The sequence below is a fragment of the Scyliorhinus torazame genome, chromosome 10, assembly GCF_047496885.1.
Source record: "Scyliorhinus torazame isolate Kashiwa2021f chromosome 10, sScyTor2.1, whole genome shotgun sequence".
Taxonomy (NCBI): Eukaryota; Metazoa; Chordata; class Chondrichthyes; order Carcharhiniformes; family Scyliorhinidae; genus Scyliorhinus; species Scyliorhinus torazame.
In genome coordinates, this window is record NC_092716.1 from 67,040,484 (window position 1) to 67,068,044 (window position 27,561).

General features: G+C 45.8%; 1 protein-coding gene across 1 annotated transcript in view; it reads left to right on the plus strand.

Annotated features, from left to right (window-relative positions):
• The window catches only part of adcy7 (adenylate cyclase 7), a 244,168-nt gene that overhangs the window by 119,490 nt on the left and 97,117 nt on the right, over nt 1–27,561 (plus strand). The window contains exons 3-4 of the mRNA XM_072518226.1: nt 15,647–16,203; nt 22,455–22,652. Of these exons, the coding sequence (XP_072374327.1) occupies nt 16,030–16,203; nt 22,455–22,652 (372 nt within the window). The 5' untranslated portion in view covers nt 15,647–16,029. The remainder of the gene's footprint in view (nt 1–15,646; nt 16,204–22,454; nt 22,653–27,561) is intronic.

Below are 27,561 nucleotides of genomic sequence, written 5' to 3' on the forward strand. Positions count from 1 at the left end.
TTGGGGTGGAAGACAGGTGTGGGAGGTGCTCGGGGAGCCCAGCAAATCATACCCATATGTTCAGGGCGTGCCCGGCGCTGTATGTGTTCTGGAGGGGTATTGTGAGGACGGTGTCTAAGGTGGTGAACACTCGGGTTAAGCCGAGCTGGAGGTTAGCACTATTTGGGATATCGGACGAGCCGGGAGTGCAGGAGGCGAAAGAGGCCGGTATTCTGGCCTTTGCGTCCCTGGTAGCCCGGCGGAGGATTCTGCTACAGTGGAAGGATGGGAGGCCCCCGAGCGTGGGAGCCTGGATCAGGGACATGGCAGGGTTCATTAAATTGGAGAGGGTACAATTTGCCTTGAGAGGGTCTGTGCAAGGGTTCTTCAGGCGGTGGCAACCGTTCCTAGACTTTCTAGCGGGGCGTTAGGAGATGGTCAGCAGCAGCAACCCAGAGGGTGGGGGGGGGGGGGGGGGGGTGCTGGTGTACTTTGTGTTTTCTACTGTGTTTATTGTTGCTTAATGCCGGGTTTGTATATTGGGGGAATTTGGGATGTAGGTGTAAGATGTTTATTTATGTGTTCTTTGTTTTTCTTTTTCTGTAAGTGGGGGGGGGGGGGGGGGGGGTTGTTGAAAATATGTAAATGTTTGAATAAAAATATTTCTTTAAAAAAAACATGTTGGAAATCTAAAACAAAATAGAGAATACTTGACCGTCAGGCATTACCCGTAAACTGAAAAGAGAGTTAACATTACGGGTGCGAGGCCCCCTCGTCCGAACTAACCAAGGGATTATTAGGAATTTTAAAGAAAGAGAAAGGGGGAAAGACAACAAGTAACTTCATTCACGGAGAGGCAGTTAATAAATGGGATGGACTCCAGACTGATTGTAGAGATTTGTTCGTAGCTATAATAGATATCTACTGAGGCCATGAAAGGATATTAAAAGAGCAAAATAATTTGTTGCAGCCCGGATGATGAAAGACAGGGAAACCCACAAAGATGAAAGGCGAGAAAGAAATAAAAGATTGCAAGAGGTCTAAAACAGCATTGTCCAATAGGAATTCCTGACTGGCCACAAGTGTGGCTATAGCAACGCTGCTTTTGCAACATGCACTTGCAGGACAAGACGTTTTACATACACTCACGCGAGGTGATGAGTATACTTCCCACGCAAGCTGACTGAACAAACATCTACATTCAGTCAATAAGCACTCAGAATAATCAAAATCACTTGTGCTCTCCACTTTTCATCTTGCCTCTTCACCAACGAATGCACATCAAGATTAAAGTACACATGTTGTTGCTATGCAAATTAGTATTGAGGTCACATGTCCCATCGCTGTCTATTTTGCATTTCATATTCAAAAGCACATTTGTCTGCATGTAGTTAAGGACCAGCATATTGGACAACACTGTTCTAAAATGAGACCAGGGAATACTGGTGTATGGCAGTTCATAAAGGGGTAAATGGCAACGTACTGGGAATGGAATCCTACCACAAGTTGTTCATCAAAGGGGTCGACCCTGGACCTGGTTTCCCATTCTCCACCCCCCCCCCACCCCCGCAAGCGCTAATGAGACAGCATAACTAAGGTCTGAAGATAACAAAGTGGAAAGTTCTGAATTGTATTAAGGACACGTTCATTAACAATCCTTAATGCAATTGGCATTTAACAGATAAAAATACTGTATTTAATGAGTGGCAAATTGGATATGAAGTTGTTCAGCTTAACGACAAATGGAAAACCACGCACAGTATTTTGAAAAGTAGCCAGAACAAATCTATATCTACATTACATAGGTGGAAGTGGCTTTCCTATTTGTGCTGACTAGTTTACTTTGTTCTGTCATTTCAAAATTAATGTACTTTTCTCTTTCTGGATTTAAATATGCATGTGCTTCACCTACCCCCTCCCCCGCACTGATATTCCACCGTAATAGTCCTTGTAAAATTGAGAGGATTAATTAACATTTTCCAAACTCAACAGAGACTATCTTCACCAATGCTCTTCTGATTGTATTCAGTTTATATTACCTACTCATTCCATTCTGCTCAGACGAACCTGTTGCTTTGTACAAGCGAGGAGTAAATATTTGTAACTCAATATCTCTCCACTGACAGGATCGGAGCAAAACCATCCACCTCATTGGCTGCCGGATACTTTATGGCACTGAACTTGGCAAAGCATAATGCCTCTACTTGCTTGAGTTGCTGTGGTGGAAGAGTATTGCATTTGGATTCAGCAATCCTGGGCTAGCGAGGGAAACAGAAATGTCAGGGGGCCCCTGCCTTCATTGCTTTCCAGTGACCTGCTAAATACACATGTGTGAGGGTGAGGATGCCGACGGGTGATAGAATTGAAATAACCCCTATTGTAGAATAACGAACTGACATTTACTGCATAAGCTGCAGAGGAAAAATGCCCACTTGGGTGAGGTGACAAAAGTCAACTAACACCATCGGAACTGGACACAGCAGCAGTCCGGGCACTAAGGAGAGTGGGGCAAGAAGTGGATAATACTGAATATTGGGATTCAGTTGTACAACTGTCCTCAGGGATGCTCTAACTGGGGTGCAGCTTTTTGTCAAAACATTGAACAGACTTGGGTTTACCAAAGGGTACGTTTTTGATTTTTTTAATGTGATGGAGTAACTCCCACTCACCTCATTGCCTGTAAGTTTGTGAAATGGTGTGCTATTCCAAGTCCATGTGTTTCCTTTTTAAAATTGCATTGTGTTGAGCTCCAGACAGTGGCTGTGGTTTTTGCATTTTTGTCACATAAAAATTACACTTTCACTTTGGATTAGATTGGATTTGTTTGAATTGGATTTGTCTATTGTCATGTGTATCAAGGTACAGTAAAAAGTATTTTTCTGCGACCTTGTTCTTTACAATTCTATTTGTACATAACAGAGGGACCTTGGAGTCCAGGTGCACGGTTCTCTAAAGGTGGAGTCACAGGTAGAGAGGGCAGTGAAGGAGGTGTTTGGCATGCTGGCCTTCATCAGTCAGGACATTGAGTATAGAAGTTGGGAAGTTATGTTGCAGTTGTACAGGACGTTGGTGAGGCTGCACCTGGAGTATTGTGTTCAGTTTTGGTCGCCTTGCTGTAGGAAAGATGTTATTAAACTGGAGAGAGGGCAGAAGAGATTTACAAAGATGTTGCCAGGACTCAAGCGACTGAGTTATACGTAAAGATTGGACAGGCTAGGACTTTTTTCTTTGGCGCGTAGGAGACTGAGGGGTGATCTTATAGAAGTGTATAAGATCACGAGAGGCATGGATAGGGCGAATGCACTCAGTCGTTTTCCCAGAGTTGCGGAATCGACAACTAGAGGGCATAGGTTTAAGTTAAGAGGGGAAAGAATTCATGGAATCCCGAGGAGCAACTTCTTTTACACAGAGGGTGGTACGTATGTGGAATGAGCTGCCGGAGGAAGTGGTTGAGGCAGGCACATTGACAACATTTAAAAGGCATTTGGACAGATCCATGGATAGGAAAGGTTTGAGGGATATGGGCCAAATGAGGCAAATGGGGTTCGCTTAGATGGGCTTTTTGGTTGGGATGGACCAGTTTGGGCTGAAGGGCCTGTCTCCGTGCCATAGACTCTATGATTCGATAAACATGAATTGCTTCTGTGAATCAGAGGTGTATAATTGGCAAGCACGGAAGGGCCATCAGGAGACTCTGGAGTATGTACTTAACGCAAGGCAGTTCTGTTCCAATTCTTCTAAATTATGATGTTTGTCTGCGCATGGGTGTTCAGGCACTGTCTTACATAGGTTAAAAATAGGATTGGAGTGCACAAGAAAATCAGGCACGATTCAGCTGACATAAAACAAAGCTCGCTTTCAGGCAGGTTTGGCATGGCGTTTATCATTGGCTGCAGCACCAAGGTGCACCCCGCTATCCATAGAAGTACAGAATCACTACAGTGCAGAAGGAGGCCAATCAGTCCATCGTGTCTGCTCCGACCCTCTGACAGAGCCCCCGACGTATGCCCACTTCCCCACCCTATCCCAATAACCCTACCTGTACACCTTTGGACACTAAGGGGCAAATGTAGCATGGCCAATCCACCTAACCTACACATCTTTGGACTGTGAGAGGAAACCGGAGCACCCGGAGGAAACCCACGCTGACGCAGGGAGAGCGTGTCACCGGGGGAATGTGCAATCCTGGGCCCCTGGCGTGTGAGGCAGCAGTGCTAACCACTGTGTGAACAGGTTGGGAAAGTGGTGTTTAGGCCAATCAGCCATTAAATGAATGTTGGAGCAGGTTCAAGTGGGAGTACGCTCCGCTGCTGCTATTTCGTGTGTAGAAGATTGTAGTTTAGTCGGGCAGTATGGTCGGCGCGGGCTTGGAGGGCCGAAGGGCCTGTTCCTGTGCTGTACATTTCTTTGTTCTTTGTTCTTTGTTGTTTGCCAACGTGCCGCCCCTATTCACCGGCACTTTGCCATTTTATGGGGCTCTCGGGGAGTTTCTCCCCATTGAGGCAACACGTTAGTAGATCTCCTGCACTGGTGAGCTGCAGAACCGGCTCCTCGCAGATCGGGTCACCATTTCGACCTGCTGCCCCGACCTCTTCACACTCCCCCACTCATTTCAGCTCCCCTCTCCCCACCCCACCCCTGCTTTCAGGCCCCCCTTCAGCTCCCAAACTTTTCATGGTACCTGGAGCGTACTCCTCACCCCCTCCTCCAATGAGCAAGTCCAACCCCCCCCCCCCTCCTCCCGGGCTTGACTCCTGGCAATACCAGCATGGACCCGGGCACCGCCAGCCTGGCATCCTGGAACTGCACCGGGCAACCTGGCAGTGCCACCAGGTACACTGGCAGTTCCAAGGTGGCATTGTCAGGACTTCTGCTGGCGTCCAGTTCCAATGGCATTAGTTGACTTTTGTTACCTCAGCCTAGTGGGCATTTTTCCTCTGCAACTTATGCAATAAATATCTGCGTGTTATTCTGCAACAGGAGTTATTTCAATTCTATCACCAGGGTGGCACTGCCAGGGATCCAGGCTGGCAGGGCCGAGGTGCCCATGGGGGAGTGCCAGGGTACCACCCTGCCCTGTCCCCAACAACATGGGGGTCTCACTTGGTCTGCAAGGCCCCCCATCACACCTGATCCACGTTTGTGGAAATCTGTGCTAAATGGCACACGGTTGAGGTCTCACAGGCCAGGCTGCTGATTCCCGGGCGCCGGGTACATACGGCATCCAGGTATTTAAATGAGCCTGAGCCTAATGGCTGACTTAAATATACTGATCTGGATCACGCCCCATGAGGGCAAGATCCAGAAGGCGCCAGGTGGAGCCATTCAGGTGACTGGCGATCGGTCCAACGCCCGACCCGGATCTCGATCTGGGGATCTCGCAGGATTCACGCCGTGGCTTCTGAACAGAAGACTTGTTGCATTTCTGGGCCTCCATTTTGTTTACAGTGAAATTGTAACTGAACGTTATAAAGGTTCTCTTCTTACACAGTGCTTGATTAGGAGTCTTAACGGTACAACCTGACACTAAAAAGCTCATTTAGAAGAAGTACATTGTATGATTAACATTTACTTTAGAAATGTATACAGCTGGGGCGTATATAAAGATTTAAAAAAATGAATAGGCTGATTATGATTCTTGGCACATTTTAACATTCGAGGCAATGGGCCAAGTGTTGGTAAATGAGATTAGGATTGGCAGATCAGATGCATTTCATGCGCCGGTGCAGACCCGATGGGCCTTTTCTGCACTGTATTTTTCTGTGATTCTGTGTAATATCAATCTGATAAAATATTGAAAGCCTTGATGATTTTGCTGCGTATGCTGTCCCCATTTTATTTAAGGGAGGCAGAAGCAAGAAATTTGCAAAATGTAATGAGAGAATTATTTGTTTCTTCTTCTTCTTGAGTTCCCTGCTTGAAGGCAGGTCCAATCCACAGCTACATGGCCTCCATGATGGGTAGGACGAGGAAGCAGGTCCCATATCTTTTTTTTTAAGATAAATTTAGAGTACCCAATTATTTTTTTCCCAATTAAGGGGCAATTTAGCGTGGCCAATCCACTTAACCAGCACATCTTTGGGTTCTGGGGGTGAAACCCACGCAGACATGGTCAGCAGATCTCATATCTATTCCCATCCAGAACAGGGGTTGAACCCTGTGCTGTTGGTACCAATCTGATTCAGCCAAACCAGCCATCCAGCTGCCCACTCCAAGGAGGCCAGGTTGCTGTGGCAATGTGGTATAATCAAGTACCCGAGAGGCTGTAGACCATTGGGTAAACCTAGGAGTTTACCATTGGCTGTTTGGTATGTAGCTCCGCCCTGACAGGCGGGGTATAAGAACCGGTGCCGTCCCAGCAGCCCTCATTCTGTACCGAAGCTGCTGGGGAACAGATCTAGTCTATTAAAGCCTTAAGTTATGTTACAACCTCGTCTTTGAGTTTAATTGATCGTGCATCAGGCAACAAAGACACTTTTACTTACACGCTGTAGCCTGGAGCTGTGCATAATGATGGTAGAGGCTCCAATGTCCATCCATCACATGGTTGAGCAGGAGTCTCTCCTGCTCTTACTGCCTACCATTGGCGTATGTTGGAAGGATCAACAAGTCGATACCTGTTTGGCCACCTTATGAATGCATCTTCCTTGGCTGTCAAGTCCTGGAGTGGGACTTGAACCTGGAGCTTCCGGTTCAGAGGCAGGAACACCACCCACAAGACCTCCTAGTTATTAGCTACTCGAGAATAATTTGAAACAGTTGGAATAGATCAGTAAATATTATGCTGGCTTCTATCAGTTTGCTTCAGCTGGTATTCCTCATTTCAGGAGTTGAGCTTAAAATTTGGGCTGATAATTCAGTACTGTTGCTCAGTTGGAATACAGTCTTTCAGATGAATGAAGAAAAAGCTCCCACCTGCCTGATGAGCAACCACTCGAGATTCTATGGCACCATTTGATGAGTGGGTTCCGGGTTAACATTTGCTCTCACCCATTCACCATCAAATATAAACCAATGAATTCCTCATTCACTTTAGGTGGTGGGTGGCACATTAGTTAACATTGCTGCCGCACAACACCAGAGACTCATTCAATTCCGGCCTTGTGTACAGTCTGTGTGGAGTTTGCACATTCTCTCCATGTCTGTGTGGGTTTCCTCCGGGTGCTCCGGTTTCCTCCCGTAGTGCAAACATGTGCAGGTTAGCTGGATTGGCCATGATAAATGGCCCCTTACTGTCCATAAATGCGCAGGTTAGATGGGGATACAGGGATAGGGCGAGGGAATGGACTAGGTAGGGTGCTCTACCGGAGGGTCAGTGCAGACTTGATTGGTCGAATGGCCTCCTTCTGCACTGTAGGGATTCTATGGGAGTGATTTTTCTCCGTGTGACTGCTTGCTGTGTTTTGCCCACATAAAAACATCAGTTGAAGAGAAATTGCCCAGCTCAGAAGAACTTTGCAGATTTGTAAATGCAGTTTGGTACTATATAAATACAGGTTCTTGCTTTGACTTAAATGATTGATGTAAATCCAGTTTTCCACAATTCATCAGGCATCCGATGTGGAGATACAACAGCGAGAGCTGAAGACCTGATTATATTGGTATAATCAACACAAAGAATATTGTTTACAGAAAGTAGAGGATAAATACGATGTTCTGGAGTTTCCATTGAGGCAGAATTGCTGATCCAGGGGCAAATTGCACCCAGATAGTTGCTGCTTTTGAAAGTGGTTTTTCCCCTCTCCAATCTATTTGTACATCACTGAACATAGAGGGATGGATTCTCCGGTTTCCAAGCCAGGTGTTTCTTGGCGGCATGCCAATCGCTAGCAACGGGATTTTCTACTCTTGCCTCTTCCCATTGAAATTATCCCATGCCGCTGGGAAACCCACGGGTGGGGGGTGCACTGCTGGCGGGAAAAAGAATCCCAACAGTCGGAGAATTCCGGCCAAAATCTGTCACAAACCAGTACGATTTTCGAATGTTCTCTAAAAAGAACACTTTTTTTGGTTTTCTAAATGTTCCTTGATATATTTAAGGTAACAGTGAAGTTTGAGTAGTAAAGCTGAAAATGGGTTTATCATCAAATTAAGTATTTTTAACAAGCTTAATCCAGCACTTGTGAGTGACCTAAATTTAACTGATTGAAAATACAAAGATATGTCTAGTTGCATTCATGTACAATTAAATTAAATTCAAAAAGATTTTAAAACAAGCCTGTAAATGCTTTTGTGGCTAAAAGTAGTTTAATTTTGAGAATCTCGTCAAAGGCTGGCATTCGGGCGCAGTTAGCAGGAAGTCTCTTGATGATACATTCAATTTGGGGGCATGGCCAGTTTTGTGGGCAGGGTCAGCATGAGCCCAATAGATCACAGAAACTCCATTTGCGCTGTAAGTAATATGTGCTTGAAATTCTGTGACCTTTTGTACTGGCTTGGCTGATTTCATTCAAATCGTGCTCGCGGAAATTTTAGGAAATGTTTCCTTGTGCCGGTGTATCAGTTTGGCTCAACTATTTGTTCTCTCGTCAGACAGTACATTGAGGTTTTACTCTGTAAGATCAGCACATAATCCAGGCTGACAGTAGAGGGCTGGCCTTTGGCTGGGACATTAAGCTGAGACTGTGGCTGTTCATTCAGGTCTTTGTTAAAGATCCCATGTTGCTATTTGGAAGAAGAGCAATGAGTGAGTTCGCCCAGTGATCTGGCCAAATACTCAGCCGACAGCACCACAACACAGATCAACATATCATTTACCTCACTGCCGTTTAAATGGTTTAGTGTCAATTAGCTGCTGTGTTTCCCAAAATAGCATCAGTCACAGCACTTCAAGCTCAATCTATCACCTTCACTGAGTTTTCTTGCAGGATACCATTGAGTGAAGCAACATCAGCCATTCCCACAAACAGAACCAAGAAGAGAGAAATCCTACTTGACCTCATCCTCACAAATCTGCCCTCCATCATGTTGTGTGACCCTACCATCATGCTTTCAAACAGAGCTAACAACACAAAACTTGGAATCCACAAGTTGCTGCGAGACATCAACAGCAGCAGAATTATATTCAACCTGAATCTGTAACCTCATGGTCCAGCTTATCCCCCTTGGAGTGCCCGGAGATGATGCTTCCAAGGTGCCTAGCTGACACACTTCCTCCTTCAGTGTGTGATGAACCTCTATGCCTCCCGGAGGAGGAAGAGCATCTGGAAGAGAACCAAGTGTCTCGGCCCCCTCTTGCCTAGACACCACTATATAGAATCCATGACCAGAGCGAAGAAATGCAGGTCTGAGCAGTTATTGGGCAGCACTGGATATCTGCTGGAGCTGGCTCTCCAGGCTGGTTACCATCTTTCCATAGAGGAAGCCAGACACTCACATGCCTGAGACATGGCAGAACTCCTCCACTGTCTCTACAAGGCTGTGAATAGCTGCAGTGGACAACGCCAGGTTGGGGTTCTCCTCACTATCTCTTTTGACATTCCTTCCTTGCCTTCTGCAACTGCCTGGCCGCCCTGCTCCCCAACCAATGACACCGCCTCCTCCTCCATATCGCCGCCTGATATCCCCTTGCCTGTCTCTGCATCTCCAGTAGGTTTCTTGAGGCCGTGACCAGAGGCCCATCATCAGGGTGGGGCTCAGCTTGCGCCCGGTGTCTGACTGTCACAGTTTCAATCAGCCGCCATGATTTGTCTGTGATGTGCTTACCACATTGTGAGCCTAAGCTTAATCACGAGCCTGTGACCCCAAGGTGACTGTCTCTGTGTTGGTTGAGGGTGTGGGGGATGTGATGATGCACCCCGTGAATCATCCATGTCCTCATCGTCAGAGGTGGAATGTTAGGTTGCTGTCACTGGAGTTGACCGTCCCTCTGGAATGTGAGGACCAGCAGTGGAGAACACCCAAGAATTAGCTTCACCCCAATCACAATCCCAATCCCATCGCTGTATCGCATCTGTCTCCTATGTGCCCAATGGTCAACATCAGGTTGGAGGCCTCCTCATTCTGCTCTCTCTGCACTTCTGCCTCACTGTCCTTGACTGCTTGGGGCCGAGAACAACCCTGCGATCAAATAGGACTTTGTTTTTTTGGGGGGAAGGCTCCAAGGGGAACACCCCGTCGAGGCCGCACATACCTCACTTTCTGCACTGACGGAAGAGATCGGGGTGCCATTTTTAAATGCTGCTCCCACCATAGCCTCCAGAACCTCCAATTTCCCAACATACTGAGTCCCCCTTATTCCACCTCATAAGGGTAGGGCACTCCTGTGCCCAATCCCTGGTGCTGGCACCTGGGCACTGTCAGCCTGGTACCCTGGCAGTGCCACCTGGGCCAAGTTGGTACCGCCAGGGTGCCTGTGGACCAGTGTCAATCTGACAGTGCCAAGGTATCTGGGTGGCATTGGGGTGCCAGGGTACCACCCTGCCCAGAGCCCAGCCACACGGGGGCCTCCGATTGCTTGGGAGACCCCTCCAAGGGCAGCACGGTAGCACAAATGGCTAGCACTGTGGCTTCACAGCACCAGAGTCCCAGGTTCGATTTCCTGCTGGGTCACTGTCTGTGCGAAGTCTGCCTTGTTCTCCCAGTGTCTGCGTGGGTTTCCTCCGGGTGCTCCGGTTTCCTCCCACAGTCCAAAGACGTGCAGGTTAGGTGGATCAGCAATGCTAAATTGCCCTTAATGTCCAAAAAGGTGAGGAGAGGTTATTGGGTTACGGGGATAGGGTGGAAGGGAGGGCTTAAGTGGGTGGGCCGAATGGCCTCCTTCTGCACTGTATGTTCTAAGTGCTGTCACGCCTGGTTCACGTTTGTGTGGACAGTGCTAACGATGTCGCCCAGGCACAGGCGTTCGCTCCTCGCCTTGGGATGCTCCGGCACTGTTAAGTAAAGCCCCAGTGAAGGTGAGACCCAGATGGCGACATCTCGCGAGATCTTGTCAGAGGCCTCTCGCGAGATTTAACAGCCTCGTCACGACACCGAGTCAAGCGCAACAAAGCTGTTCGCGCCCATACTCTCACTCTCTTTGAAGTATGCAGAAACAAAAGGCAAAAAATGACTGCACCTCTCATTATCAAGTTCGATCAAACAGCCTTTCATCAATACTGAATAGGTTGTCAACCTTAAACAATGATGTTTGTGATTGCAGGTACTGGCCTCAGAATAATTAACCTGTTAACACTTCAGATAACCATGGAGACCCAGGTCTTCTGGAGTACTTTGTCCGCGGATGTATTATTGAGCAAGGCCAAAACTTCATTACTTTTGCCAAAGGTCATCAACAATAGCAGGGTGTGACAGCTAAATTCAACTTACAACGGGAAAGGGGGTGGGTCAGCAATTGTATATCATGCTGCCATTTTAACATCTGTGTGTAGTGTTGAGTAATGCCTGCATGAATTGTAAGGGATTTTTATTTGATCGAGGTGCTGCTGCTGCTATAAATCTAGCAGCCGACAATAATGCTGATCTTTTTTTGGCTAAAGGCACAATGGAGGAGGAAAGACACCACACTCGGCCTCAGTACCTCTGCTTGTATTTTTGAGCACAGGCATGAAGTAATTCTAGAAATCTGTTTTTTGCCCAAGCGATACAATCTGCTCCGTTGCAAAAGGCACAGGTCGTGGGGAAGTGCAGTTCCACAGGAGTGGGGATGCAAACAAAAAGAAAAAGTCAATGTGCTGACCACGATCCACTCTCTGCTTTTGTGAAGTGTACATATGTGGATGTCAACTGAGAGCAGAATTAGAACAGCTGTGACTTCCCCAGTGCATGAATAACTTGCCAATTTCTATCAAGTAAACACACTGAGGATGACAAGCTACCTGGGTAAGACATTGGGGAGCTGCCAGCTTCGACAGAACCCTGTTCCAGTTAGACACATGCTTTAAGCAGAACAGGAGAGAAAACCGGGGCAAAGTTGTTTATAAAGCAATTCATTTCACTTGGGTTGCCTTACCCTGAGCCGGTTTAAATCTGTGCTCTTCAAATGAAAGAATTGACCAGAGCGTTTTTTAAAAAACCTTTTCAAGCCAATTCTAAGGTCCTGCAATAGTTTTAAGTTGCAAGTGTGATTTGTGAAGATTCTGGGTAAAATATATACCACACACTTTCTGATGTGCATTATTCAACTAGTGGGCTCTATTTTCTACAAGCATTGTTATCTGAACATTTATCGTTCTCCATTAAAACAATGCATTCTAATACAAAAGCAAGATACAGAGGATGCTGAAAACACATTTTTGTAAAAACGTGTCAGGTTAAGATAGCACCTGTGGAGAGAGAAACAGGATTATGATTTTAGGTCCGTGATCTTGAGCTGCAGCAAGTTTTAAGCAAGTTCCAAAGACGAGTCTTCCCCCACAGATGCTGCCAGGCACTTTTCCAGCACTTTCTGTTTTTATTTCAGATTTCTAACGTCTGCAGTATTTTGCTTTAATTTGAGGGACAGGAAAATGATCACAGCGTAAAGGTACAGCGATGGGCCTGGCTCAATTGGCCCATGAAGCTTCAGTTCTTCATGAATGAAAATACACATTCTGATGCCCCTGGAATATGCCCGGCAGCAGGGCGCTGATGTGTAACAGACTATTTGGATTTGGCAAGAAAACCTTTGAAAATCGCAATCCTGACAACAGGAATGTGGTCAACAAGCCCCTAAAGAAGCTTCTTTGGCAGTAAGCAGGTTCCCCATTTTTCTCCCCTGCCAGCGCTCTGCAAATGTCAAACTCGCGGGCGGAGTCAGGATCCCATGACCCCCATCGTGAACCTGAACTGGGTCCTGACCCTGTGGACATTTGAAGGCCGGGACCATTAACTCTGCTTTTCTCTCCACAAGGTGCTGTCTGACCTGCTGATTCTTTCCAGCATTTTCTGTTTTTATTGTTGTACATTTTAATAGTTTGCAACAGCGTTTGATTGAATTTAAAACTGTGTGGCTCCAGGTTTAAAACAAGGCAGGCTGTGCCCCAGGAAGGCAGGGCAAAATCAGATATGCTTTGCACTTGAGTTCCGTGTTCCACATGATGAGGAAGGCTGCTGAAAACAAAGTTGAAATGGAGAACATTTTCCTGTTTCTGCAAAATTGAAATTAAAATATTTAAACTGGCTTTTGAAAGATCATTAAAATCTGTTGTCCCCCATTTGTAAATTGATCATTGGTGGGTTTCTGAAATGGAAAATTGGTAGAGGGGCAATACCTCCTCATGAGTTCATGAGCATTATTAATCCATGGAATCCCTACAGTTCAGAAGGAGGCCATTCGGCCCATCGATTCTGCACCAACCCGCCAAAGGAGCACCCTATCCTAGGCCCATGCATCCACCCTATCCCCTATTCTTTGGACACGAAGGGGCAATTTAGCATGGTCAATCCACCTAACCTGCACATTTTTGGTCTGTGGGAGAAAACCAGAGAACTCGGAGGAAACCCGAGTTTCAGAGATAGGGCAGGTTTAGAAGAGCACAGATATCTTGGATGGTTTTATGGTTGAATGAGGTTATAAAGATAGGAAGAGACAAGGCGAGCGAGGAATTTGAAAACTGACAGCCAACGTTGGTCAGCAAGCACAGGATGATGGGTGAACCGGACCTGGTCTGAGTTAGGATATGGGCAGTGGAGTTTCCAAGGCTGATACATCCAGTGGCCAGGGAGAAGGATGGAGCTAGTGTAAGGAAATAAAGAAAGAACGATTTGCATTTGTGTAACTTGTCCTGGCCACGGGACCACAGGGAAGGACAAACAGAGATCTTTGGAAGACTCTGAAAATAACCCACCAAGTGGAAAATTGCGAGGGGTGGGTTTCAGGTCAATGCAGAGTCAAATTGGGCCAGGTGTAAAATGGGCATCTGACCTGTGGTTTCCCCCTTCTAGCTTGGTAAATCTAAAACAACTTTCTCCCTCCCTGATCCTCCTTTCTGCCTTTGACTGATAGAAAGGTTATTCTGGTCAGGTCAATCTGGATGTGGGACAACATGTTGTTTTGATAATTGTAAGTGACCACACATGTTTACAAAATATAAATTTTATTTATTTTACATATTCTTGTGTTGTAAAATTCTCCTATACTAGATGAGTAACTACACAAGTTGTAGGGTGGACTTTTATGGCATGGGCTGGGCGGTAGAATGTGGTAAGGCCATTCAAAAGTTAATTGACTTCGCCGGACCGGAAAATCCTCCCAGTCAGAATCCATAGAGTGCAGAAGGAGACCATTCAGCCCATTGAGTCTGCACTGACAATCTGAAAGATCACCCCACCCAGGCCCACTCCCCCACCCCATCCCAGTAACCCACACACATTTGGACACTAAGGGGCAATTTATTATGGCCAATCCACCTAACTTGCTTATCTTTGGACTGGGAGGAAACCAGAGAAGACGGAGGAAGCCCACAGCCAGTCAACCAAGGCTGGAATTGAACCCAGGTCCCTGGCCCTGTGAGGCAGCAGTGCTAACCACTGTGCCATAACCATGCACCATAACATTCTAGCTCTCGTTTCCCATTCAACATTGGTTCTCTCTCACTTTTAAGTCAAATTCCCAATTTCAGTACTTAACATTCAGCATTCTTTATATCCTGTAGTGAAGGGAAGCTAGAATTCCTTTTGTGTAAATATTGATTTACCATGTGCGTAGTTCTTCTCTAATCTTAAATACTTAATACAGCAGTTTCCACAGGGTGGTTAAATGAAGTGTTTTTTGGTGTTCTGCCTCTGGTGCAAGCATTATTTCCCATGACCTGCGGCCAGAAACTGCCATGGTGATGGTAATTTAGCAGTGAAAGCACTCTCACCAAGCTATCTGTCCTTAATAGAATCCCATTCTTCATGCTACAGTTATAATACCACAGTTTCCGGAGTGCTGAAAGAAGCTCGTTCAAACATCCATTCGTAAAGTATTGGTCATAGCTCCTTAAACGTATCCCGCAACACTAAACTTTCATTGTTCTCTACTCTTTGCTGTCACCATGGAACTAACAGTAATGAAAACTGTAAGCAGTAAGATGTGTTTCTCTCCGTCCCTGCCCTCCGGAAAACAAAGCATGAAGATGTATTTTAATTGCTCGTCTTTAAAATGTTAGGGCTGGCTGATGTAGCTCGGGAAGAGGAGAAATGCTTCAAACTCTTTTTCTCTGCAGAGTATTTCTTTAAGGTTATGTACACTGTTGGTTTTATAAATTGGGATACTAGTATAATCTTTCTGAAGCAGTGTAGGCGTCTGTACAGAAGAAATGCCCTTCTCAGTGTGCGGTGTGATTTAAAACAGCAGAAACAAGCGATAACTGTGGTAAATGGCTAACCATGAATGAAATTTGAAAACACCAAAATGTTATTCAACATCCATCGTGCTTTGTGTTGCTAGATTGGAAGTTTGGGAAAGAAATGTTAGCAACGTTTTTGGTGAAAATTTAAGTTCTGCAATTTCTTGCTATAGTTGATTTTAGAACAGTTGAGGTATTTTTTAAATTTCTTATGTCGATTATTGAAATTGTTCCATATTTTCAGGGCAAATCAAACCCAGGAGGGAAAGTAGTCACTTAATTGTGTATCTCTTTGAAAAAATGCGGTAAGATGTTCAGCAAAGGCAGCATAAATGTTAAGTTCCGATTTGCTGAACGGACGGAATGTGGAATACCAGTCGATCTCACGCCTTTCTCTTTCATCTGACTTCTTGCAGGACTGAAAACTCTGGAGGAGGCATTAGCTATCCATTCCTAGATGTTGTGGAGAAAACCATTTTTTTGGGGCAATGATCCTTCAGAAGCACGGGAATCAAGACATTCTTTCAAAGTCGGGGAATCATGCTTAGCGTAACTGATGAAGAGCACATGGTGGGCCAAAGTATCGGAACAGACTGGGAAGAGTGATCCGCCACTTCCTTGTACGCTGCATTTGAGCTGGAAGAAAAACGCCAGATACAGAATGCGACAGGACCAAGAACAGAGCTCTTTCGCCAGACAGGAAGTAAAAAACTGTTCTACTAAGAACCCCTTAACAGCATGCTCTAAGTATTGAACTTCCAACCTCTTACCTTGGCAGGAAAACATTGGAAGCATAACAATGCCATCAAGCGGGAAATACTTCATTAATGAAAATGAAGCTCGTAAAAGCACAGACTCGCTCTATGAGACTTATTGCTGTATGAGCCAGCAATTTCCATTGGTTCTCCTCTTCCTAATGATTATTACTGGGGCTTGTATAGCCTTGATTGCTCTTTTCTTTTCCATTGAACTGGTAAGTGTCAATCTAAAATATTTAATCCTTTTAACACACTACAAATTGTTGATATTCTTTGTAAGTTAAGTAAGATTCTGCTATTTTCAATACAAAGTTGGTTTATAGTTGAGACCAGACAATCTAAAAGTGGGGCCAATAAATTGTATGACAACATTTTGTTAATCATTTTAAGACTAACATATTTAGACATTTTCTGAATTGTGTAGTGCAATTATTGTAGCATTTTAAGGAAAGGGACTGGAGCATGTTTTGACATTATAGCCTCATGTTTACCAGTCAGCAGGGAACACCAGGGCCTGGATTCTCCGTCAGGTCATGGCAGCGGGATTCTCTGATGCCGCTGCAGTGAGTGGGAGATTTGGCTGAGCGGCAAATTCTCATCCTAGCAGCGGTAACGAGGAGGACTCTCAACGGAGGATGCCGGCTGACATCTCCAAATTTCCTGTCAGACCATGCTCTATCATATCACCATTCCTCCAACATCACTGGGTCAAAATCCTGGAACGCCCTTCCCAACAGCATTACAATAGTACCTTTACCAACACCAATAACTTATATTTGTGTGACGCCTTTAATGTAATGACATGTACCAAGGTGCTCCACAGTCTGATACAACAAGTTATGACACTGAGCCACATTAGGAAAAATTAGGTCAGTTGATTAAAAGCTTGGTCAAAAGTTCTAGAGGGATGTCTTAAAGAAGCAAAGAGAGATGGAGCGAAGTAGCGAGGGAATTCCAGAGCTTCGGACCCAGGCAGCTGATGGTACGGCCACCAATGGTGGACTGATGAATATCGGGGATGCTCAAGATTCCAGAATGAAGTGAATGCAGACATCATAGAGGGTTGCGGGCCTGGAGGACAGAGATTGGGAGGAGTGGGGCCATGAATGGAGGTGTTTGAAAACCAGGATGAGAATTTTAAAATCAAGGTGTTGACTGACTGTGAACCAATGTGGGTCAATGGGCCCAGGGAGTGATAGGCAAATGGAGGAGTTAAAACACAGGCAGCAGTGTTTCGGATTACCTCAAGTTTATGGAGGGGAGAATTTGGGAGACTAGCCAGGAGTATATTGCAATAGTCAAGTCTAGGGGCGGCATCCAATGATTGCCGCTCGCCGTGGTGCAGCATGGCCGATAAAAGTCAGGAGACGTCACTCCCGGGATCTACCCGGCTAACGATGCGAGACGTTGTGATGTGAATCCTGTTCATTGTGGGCGGGATCACTTTTTGACAAATCTGCACATTCAAGCGAGACAGCTAGTCTCACTTTAGTGTACAGATTCCCGAGGTACCTGAGGCTTTGGGATTTATCCCCTTCGCCTTGGAGATCTCGGGTGAGTGCTGTTCAGCACTGGTCTCCACAAATGGGGACCAAACGGAATGACACTTGTGGGATATCCCAGGGGATTGGAGACCCCTAGCCACCCTTTGAGCAGAGTGGTGCCCTGGCACTGCTGGTGCCACCTGGGCACCCTGGCAGTGCCACCTGTGCACCAGCCTGGCACTGCCAAGGTGCCAAGCTGGCATTTTTTGTGTGCTTGCGATCGGGCCAGTAGTGGGTGTTGGGGGAGACCCGCCCCCTCCCATAGTGAATTTGGGTTGGGGGGGGGGGTCAGGGATTGCTTTGGCGACCTCTGAGATCGGGATGCCATTTAGAAAAGGTGCCCCAATCTCTTGCTACACTGGGGAGTTCTGGCGAGTGGAGCTCCCCAGTGTAAAAGAAGGGGCATTCTCCGCTGAGGCCCCTTTTACATCGTGAGTCACTGTGAGCGCTGGGAAACATGCAGACAAACCCGCTTGCTATTGGACTTTGTTCCTATTTAGATGAATCAAACCCACAATATAACAAAGGCAAGAATGAGGGTTTAAGTAACAGATGAGCTGAGGCAGGGACAGAGTTAAATGATATAATAGTTGTGGAAATATGCAACCTTCATGGTGACACAAATTGTGCAGTTGGAGGCTCATCTTGTGGTCAGATATGACATGAAGATTGCCAATAGACCAGTTTAGTCTCAGATTGTTGCCATAGCGAGGCATGGAGTTGGTAGCTAAGGAACAGATTTTGGCATGGGTACTAAAAGCAATGCCTTCAGGCGTCCCAAAATGTAATTGGAAGAAATTTCTTCTCATCCGACTGGATGCTGGATAGGCAGTCTGATAATTTAGCACTAGTGGAGGAGTCACGAGAGGAGGTGGTGAGGTAGAGCTGGGTGCTGTCAGCGTACATGTGAAAACCAACACTGTTCTTTCGGATGATGTCGTCAAGGGGCAGCAAGTAAATGGGAAAGAGGAGAGCCCAGGATAGATCCTGGGAGAAACTAGAGTTACGGTGTTGGAGTGGCAAGAGAAGTAAATACATGTGACAATCTGGCTGCGATTAGATAGAAGGGTGAGTGCATTCTCACCCAGCTGGATGACAGTGGAGAGGCATTGGATGAGGATGGTGTGGTCAGCTGTCTCAAAGGTTGCAGACAGGTAAAGAAGGATGAGGATAATTTGCCATGTGGATTGCAGTGGTTGAAGGTTCACCCTCCCAACGGAAAGTAGGAATCCCCAATAGACATTGATTATGCTCAGAACCAATAGACTGATTCCAGTTACTTTCTGCTTGAATATCAGTCACTTCTTTTAAAAAAGGGAAAATCCGAGATGGAGTTACAGGTACAAAATGTTATTGTTCTAAATTCAGAATTCTGATTATTGATCTCCTATCTGTTTATTCTGGAGAAAATCTGACCCCCCCACAGAACCTGACAGTCTGGACCCCTCGATGTCGCATTTCAAATTGTCACATCCGCAAAGCTTCGTTCCTGTCTGTTTGACCAAAAAAAATCATAATTAATTCAAATGAGTACTTCTGAAAAGCAAATATCCAGAACAAAATTGTCCAATCAAATATATTTCAAGGCTTTTTCAAAGCTACCATTCACAAACAAGCAAACGCCATCAAAAGTAGGGCAGCATGTTGGCGCAGTGGTTAGCACTGCTGCCTCACGGCGCCGAGTTCGATCCCGGCTCTGGGTCACTGACCGTGGGAGTTTCCGCATTCTCCCGGTGTCTGTGTGGGAGTCCTCCCCACAACCAAAAGGTGTGCAGGGTAGGTGGGTTGGCCACGCTAAATTGTCCCTTAATTGGAAAACAAATGAATTGGATACTCAAAATTTTTTTAAAAACACCATCAAAAGTAAATCAAATTCCACAAACATTTTCTTCATATTTGTTTGGGGCACGACTTTCATTTGCCAATTGGTTGATGGGAATAAACATAACACAATATAAATATATAAAAATGAATTAATAAAAATGGTAGCTATCCCCAGTACTGGATCTGTGGGAGAAAGATACAACTTGGGAGTTGTGGTTTACACTGTCCTGTGGAACCACAGTGCTCCAGATGTTACCATGAAACCAGGGAGACAATCTACAAATAACTGTGACCTAAGGGGCAGCACGGTAGCACTGTGGATAGCACAATTGCTTCACAGCTCCAGGGTCCCAGGTTCGATTCCGGCATGGGTCACTGTCTGTTCGGAGTCTGCATGTCCTTCCCGTGTATGCGTGGGTTTCCTCCGGGTGATCCGGTTTCCTCCCACAGTCCAAAGATGTGCAGGTTAGGTGGATTGGCCATGGTGAATTGCCCTTAGTGTCCAGATTTGCCCTTAGTGTTGGGTGGGGTTACAGGGTTATGGGGATAGGGTGGAGGTGTTGACCTTGGGTAGGGTGCTCTTTCCTAGAGCCGGTGCAGACTCGATGGGCCGAATGGCCTCCTTCTGCACTGTAAATTCTATGATCTATGAAAACAGCGTGGGAAAGATATCCAAAGTTCCAGTGTAATAATCCATTCTATAAAAAGGGAGTTTACCGTATTATCTGGGTTGAAGATGGGATGGGTGAAAAGGGAGAGATAGATGTTTACTCTGAAATGAGATATGGAATCTCAAGGATGACTGCCCTCACACATTATAACCACAGCTATTCAGACTGGTCTATGGTGAATGACTGACTAGTCAAAGATGTGCAGGTTAGGTAGATTGGCCATGTTAAAAAATTGCACCTTAAGTGTCCAAACATGCGCAGGTTAGGTAGACTGGCCCTGATCAATGTGCGGGGTTACGGCTGGGCCTAGGTAGGGTGCTCTTTTGGAGAGTCGATGCATGCTCGATCGCCGAATGGCCTCCTTCAGCACTGTAGGGGTTCTATGGATAAAGTAATAATCATTGGAAGACTCAACTGTGGAGCAACATTTCTGAACAAATGTTTAGAAAGAGGACTGTTCCGAGAAGGGAGGAGAATCAAAAATGTAATTGAATAAAATGCTTTTACGTTAAACAAATACTGTACATTCATTAAGGGAGCTAGAACACTAATAAATGAATAAGCTTGGGACAAAGATTTGGGGAAGGAATAAAAAAGTTATTTGCAAGCAGGTTTAACATTCTTTGATTATTCTGAAAGTTGATTTACCACGTGAGCTAAAAGAGCAGAGAGTGGGATTTCTGAAAGTTGAAACTAAAGAAATTGAGCATTGAGGAGATTTTTTTTAACACAGTGGGCTGTATTCTCCGCTGCCTGCCACCGGTAACGGAATTCCCGATGTGGTGGAGAATCCAGCGCCGGGGGGGGAAAATGGGATCGGTGCCGTTTCCGATTCTCCGGACCCACACTGGCGATAGCATTAAGGTTCGCACCCCACACCAGCAGGAGGATGCAAATGGGCCAAAATGCATCCTATTAATTGGTTGAACACCGGATTTACCCTGCCTCCGTGATTTTTGGGCCGGGATTCACACAGCCGTGAATTGGTGCATGTATTTCCCAGCGTGGCCCTAGCAAAGTGGACCACATGGTGGGCCAAGGGGTAACTATTTAAGATGGGTGCCCCCAAAATCCGTTGGCGGGCTCCCTCACCCCCAGAATGGAAATCCTGCCCACCTCACCAGATTACCCCTACCAGAGCCCCTGCCCAGAGTCCCCCCACGAGAGACCCCCACCACCAGAGACCCTCACCAGAAATCCCCCCATATCAAAGAGCTCCCATATCAAAGACCCACCCAACGTTTATAACAGAGAACTCACCCATAACAGAGACCCCCCCCCGTACAGAGAGTCCCCATAACAGAGAGCCTCCCCATAATAGAGAACCCCCCATATCAAACAACCCACCCATAGCAGAGACCCTCCCCCATCAGTCACCCATGCCTGGAAGTTAAAGAGCATTCCAGGCAGGAACAGTGATAAAAATCACTGCTTTTTCACTCACCTGTCCCTTACAGCTGCTGCCTCAGGCAGATGTCTAGAAAGCAGCAGGTATAACTTAATAGAAAGTGAAAACCACATCACAAGGCTTAAAACCCCCTCAGACCCTTTGATCTGCAAGGCTTTTATTCACTTCAAACAGCTTTTACTAGGCTATAATTGGCTTTCAGACAGCTAAATGTCTGGATTGTTTAATTCCATTTACCTTCAGGCTTGAGTGGATCTCAAGTGGCCTGCTGCAAAACTAATGTTTATAAATATCTCGGAAATAAGAGCTTTCACTTTCTCTTTTTCTCAGCAAAAAGCATTTAACTATTTTTGATATGGCATTGAGCTGTCAATCATAGCTAGATTGGGGGGGGGGGTCTCTGATATGGGAGGCACCTCTGATATGTGGTGTCAGGTGGGGGATGGGACAGGTCACTCTCATGCATGTTTGCGTGCTGTGTGTGGGGTGGGGCGGGAGCGATGACCCAGCAATTCCCGTGTTGGTGGGAAGGGGGTTAAAAGCCTCTAACTGTCATGGGGGGTGATCCAGCCACTAGACCTCAGTGTAAGGCAGCCCACTCCAAATGGCGTCGCGATAGCGGGATTTGCAACAAAATCCCGGGAGCTCCCCGCCATGCATAAATTTGCTTGGCAAGGGAGAATGAATCGCTCCTGTGTACCGTCCCCTATATTTTAAGAAGAGGGTGTGCGATTTATAAGTAAAGTTCTGAACGATGAAAACATTTTGCTTTAAATATTCATGCTGAATTTGTTGGACTCAGCATACTCTTATCAAGCACAGGTCCAGGTGACAGTTTAATCTTTAAATTCTTGAAAATGCTGGTGTATTTTTATCTGGCAGCATAAAAGTTACTGTCATCAAGTCTTTCACGCTATTGTGGTAATGAATAACTTTACATAAAATAATACTGATGCTTCAAAAATGGAAAAGTAAGTCATGTATAACTCACATTAATTGTACATTTTTCTTTCAAACAGATTGTTCAGTCACACCTTCTCTTTTTTATTACAATTTGCACTGCTTTGGGCATTTTTATGGTGATTTTTATTCTTGTCTGCATTGAGTCACTGTTTCAAAGGTGGATGAAGATATTTGCATTAGTCATTTGGATTTGCCTTCTTACCTTGGGGTATGTTTTCATCTTTGCTGATGGAACTGTCACTGCTTGGGACCAGGTAGGCTCATTTCAATTGTTAATCCCTGTTACTTGGTTTTCCATTAGATATCTTGGAGCAGAATTTCCGCACTGGTTCCTCTGCTCTTAACTCCAGCAGGAAATTGGTTTACATGGGGCTTTTTCCTGAGGTTTGCTGTGGGGAGGTTGGAAGAACCCTTGCAGAGGTCCCACCCCATTCTGTCTCTCAAGTCAAATGTATTCACTTTTCCAGATTCATCAAGTGACAATTTTGTTAGATTTAGGATTACAGCCAGTAATTGCTTCTATTTAAGGCTACTGTAGTATCAATTTGACTTGAGTTGGCTAACATTGAATGAAGTCATGAAATCAAGTCCAATTTTTGAAACTGAGCATATAACCCATGTGAAACATCAGTCAATGTTATAATGTTAGAGAGGCCACCCCTCAGGCAAGATGTTAAACACCTTATCATGTTTTTTTATTCATTCATTCATAGGATGTGGTTATTGCTGGCAAGGCCAACATTTATTATCGAATCCTAATTGTCCATGAGAAAGTGGCGATGAGCTGCCTTCTTGAGCTACTGCCATCCGTATGATGAAATTATCCCACAATACTGTTCCTTAGGGAATTCCAGTATCTTGACCCCATGGTGATGTATTTCCAAGCCAGGACAGTATGTGGCTTGGAAGGGAACTTGCAGGTAGTGGTGTTCCCATGTGCTTGCTGCACTTGTTCCTCCAGGCAGTAGAGGTTAAAGGGTTAGGAGGTGCTGTCAAGACAAAACCTTGGAAAATGCTGGCATGTAACTTGTAGATGGTACACACTGCAGCCACAGTGCACTGCTGATGGAGGAAGTGAATGTCTAAGGTGGTGGATGGAGTGACGGTGCCTTTATTCTGGACAGTAGTCAACTTCTTGAGAGCTATTGGAGCCGCACTCATTAAGACAAGCGGGGAGTATTCTATCACAATCCTGAATTGTGCCTTGTAGATGAGGTAATAGCTTTGGGGATTCAGGAGGTGGGTCATTCACCCCAGAATATCAAGTAACTGATCTGCACTTGTAGCTATGTGCTGGCTGAATTAAGTTTCTGGTCAATAGTGATCCCTCAGGTTGTTGATAGTGGGGAATTTGGGTGATGGTAATGCCATTGACAATAAGCGATTTTCTTTTCATTTCATTTCATTTCAATGTCAGGGGGAGTTGCTTGGACTCACTATTGTTGGAGATGGTCGTTACCCGAAACCTTTGTGGCATAAGTGTCACTTATCATAGAATCCCTACTGTGCAGGAGGCTGGTTTAGCTCAGTTGGCTGGGCAGCTGGCTTGTGATGCAGAGCAAGGCCAACAGCGCAGGTTCAATTCCCATACTGGTTGTGGTTATTCATGAAGGCCTGCGTTCTCAACTGTGGTTCACTTGAGGTATGGTTATCCTCAGGTTAAATCACCACCAATCAGCTCGCCCCCCATCAAAGGGGAAAGTAGCCTATGGTCATCTGGGACTATGGCGACTTTACTTACTTACTTTACAGTGCAGAAGGAGGCACTCTGTCCATCGAGTCTGCACTGACCCTGTGAAAGAGCACTCCATCTAGGCCCACTCCCCCACCTAACCTGCACATCTTTTGGACATGAAGGGACAATTTTAGCATCGCCAGTCCACCTAACCTGCAAATCTTTGAACTGTGCGAGGAAACTAGAGTACCCGAAGGAAACCCACGCAGATGCAGGGAGAACGAGTAAACTCCACACAGTCACCCAAAGCCAGAATTGAACCAAATAGAGCCAAACACTGTGCCACATGCTGCTCTTGCCACATATCAGCCCAAGCCTGGATATTGGCCAGGTTTTCCTATATGGGGACATGGATTGCTTCATTATCTGAGGAGTTGTGAATGGAACTGAACACTGCAATCATCAGAAAACATCTCCACCTCTGACCTTATGATGGAGGCAATGTCATTGATGAAACATCTCAAGATGGTTGGACCACTGACACTATCTTGAGGAACTCCCGCAGTGAAGTGCTTGGCATGGATGATTGGTCTCCAGCAACCACACCAACTTCCTTTGTGCTGGGTATGAGTCCATGCAGTGGAGAGTTTTCCCCTGCTTCGTAAGTTTTACTTGGGCTCCTCTTGTCATACTCTGTCAAAGACTGCATTGATCTCTAGAGCAGTCACTCTTGCCTCACCAATTCAACACCTTTGTCCATGTTTGGAGCAAGGCTATAATGATATCTGGAGCTGAATGGCCCTGGCAGAACCCAAACTAAGTTTCCGTGAGCAGGTTATTGCTGTTTAAATGTCGCTTGATAGCATTGCTGATGATGCCTTCCGTCACTCTGTTGAAGATTAATCGCAGGCTAATGTGGCATGAATTGACCAGATTGCACTTGTCCTGATTTTCATGGACAGGACATGTCCATGCAAATTGCCACTTTGTCCGTTAGATGCCAATGTTGAAGCTGCACTGGACAATTAGCACGGTGGTAGTGCCGCGCGATATGTTGGAGGGAAGTCTTGGAGTGAAACTAGGAATTTGTCTTCACAAGAACTGTGAAATGATCACTCCTACTAATAACGGACATCGACATATGCATCCATGGCCAATAGATTGGTGAGGAGGAGGTCAAATAGGTTTCCCCCTCATGATGGTTCTTTCACCCCTAGCCAAGCTGTTCCAGTACAACTACAACACTGGCATCTACCTGATAATGTGGAAAATTGCCCAGGTGTGCCCTGTACACAAAAAGCAGGGCAATCCAACCCAGCAAGTTACCATCCTATCAGTCTACTCTCAACATCAGCAAAGTGATGGAAGGGGTCATCAACAGTGCTATCAAGTGACACTTATTAAGGAATAACCTGCTCACTGACGCTCAGTTTGGGTCCCGCCAGAGTCACTCAGCTCCTGACCTCATTACAGCCTTGGTTCAAACATGGACAAAAGAGCTGAATGCCAGAGGTGAGGTGAGAGTGACAGCCCTTGACATCAAGGCAGCATTTGACCGAGTATGGCATCAAGGAGCCTAGCAAAATTGGAGACGATGGGAATTGGGGGGGGGGGGGGGGGGGGGGTGAAACTCTCCACTGATTGGAGTCATAGCACAAAGAAAGATGGTTGTTGGAGGTCAGTCATCTCAGCCCTGCAGGAGTTCCTCAGGGTAGTGTCGCCGGCCCAACCATCTCCAGCTGCTTCATCAGTGACCTCTCCTACAACTTACGACCAGATGTGGGATGTTTGCTGATGATTACCCAATGTTCCCACCACTCCGGCTCCTCAGACACTGAAGCAGTCCACATGCAAATGAAGCAAGACCTGGACAATATCCAGGCTTGGGCTGACAAGTGGCAAGTAACATTCACGCCACACAAGCGTCAGGCAATAACCATCTCTATTAGAGAGAATCAATCCATCACCCATTGACATTCAGTGGCATTAACATCACTGAATACCCCACTATCAACATCTTGGGGATTACTATTGATCAGAAACTGAACTGGACTAGCCATATAAATACTGTGGCTACCAGAGCAGGTTAGAGGATAGAATCCTGTGACGGGTAACTCGCCTCCAGACTCCAACAAGGCACAAGTCAGGAATGTGATGAAATACTCCTCACTTGTCTGGATGAGTGCAGCTCCAACAACACTCAAGAAGCTCAACACCATCCAGGACAAAGCAGCACACTTGAATGGCATACCTTCCACAAACATTCCCTCCCTCCACCAAGACGCACAGTAGGCGCAGTGTGCACCATCTATAAGATGCACTGTGCAAACTCACCGAGGCTCCTTAAGCAGCACCTTCTAAACCCACGACCATTAATATCTAGCAGGAACATGGGGACACCACCACCCAGATGTTCCTCTCCAAGTCACTCACCACGCTGACTTGGAAATATATCGCCGTTCCATCACTGTCGCTGGGTCACAATCCTAAAACACCCTCCCTAATAGCACAGGGTGTACCTACACCAAAAGGACTGCAGCGGTTCAAAAAGACAGTTTACCAAGGGTAATTAGGGATGGGCAACAAATGCTTACCAGCGAAGCCCACACCCCATAAACATGAAGAAGAATAAAAGAACATGCTACCTTTCACAAGAAAGACTGTCCCCTGTGTATTTAACATGTATCCTTTCATGACAGACTGTCCCATGTATTTAACATACTCCCTTTCACAAGAAAGGCTGTCCCCTGTGTATTTAACATGCTCCCTTTCATATGACAGACTGTCCCCTGTGTATTTAACATGCACCCGTTCACATGACTGCCTCCCTGTGTATTTAACATGCACCCTTTCATGTGTCAAACTGGCCTCTTTCCCGCTGTTGCTGCTCCTTCAAAAACATTCGGCTGAACAAAACTGAGTAATTGAAGCTTGTCCACACCGAATTTGCAAAATAGGTTGGGGGGTGATGTGGGGATGGAGATTAAAACTGCAATAATGTAGAATTGAGCAGGTGAGGGCTCCAAGGAAACCTGGTTGCAAACTCTGCAATACTGACAGGATCGCTGTGTGTGTGAATCATACGGGAAAATAAACATTACACGTGCAGTTGTCTCACACCGTTTGTTTTAGGTTTAACAATTATAGCTAACAGTGTTTATTATCCATTCTTTGCATTTCCAAGGGTTTGGTGACGCCTGTTTTGTTGGATTGATGGAGGTCAAAGATGGCATTTAACAAACATGTAAATTGAACTATATGTCTAAGTAGAGAGGTTTCAGTTCCTGCATGACCGTATAACCTAATAAAGTTAGAGTCCAATGAGCGGGGCATATACGATGCACACTTCATCACGGCAGTGTCCTACAACTATAGGACACTTATATTGATCCCAATGTAAAATTTAAGTAAGCCTATCGCCTGGTTAAGGCAGGGGTTTGACCGTTTGTTTTGTGGCCAGGTCAGAACTGGAGTCAGGTGGGGACTTG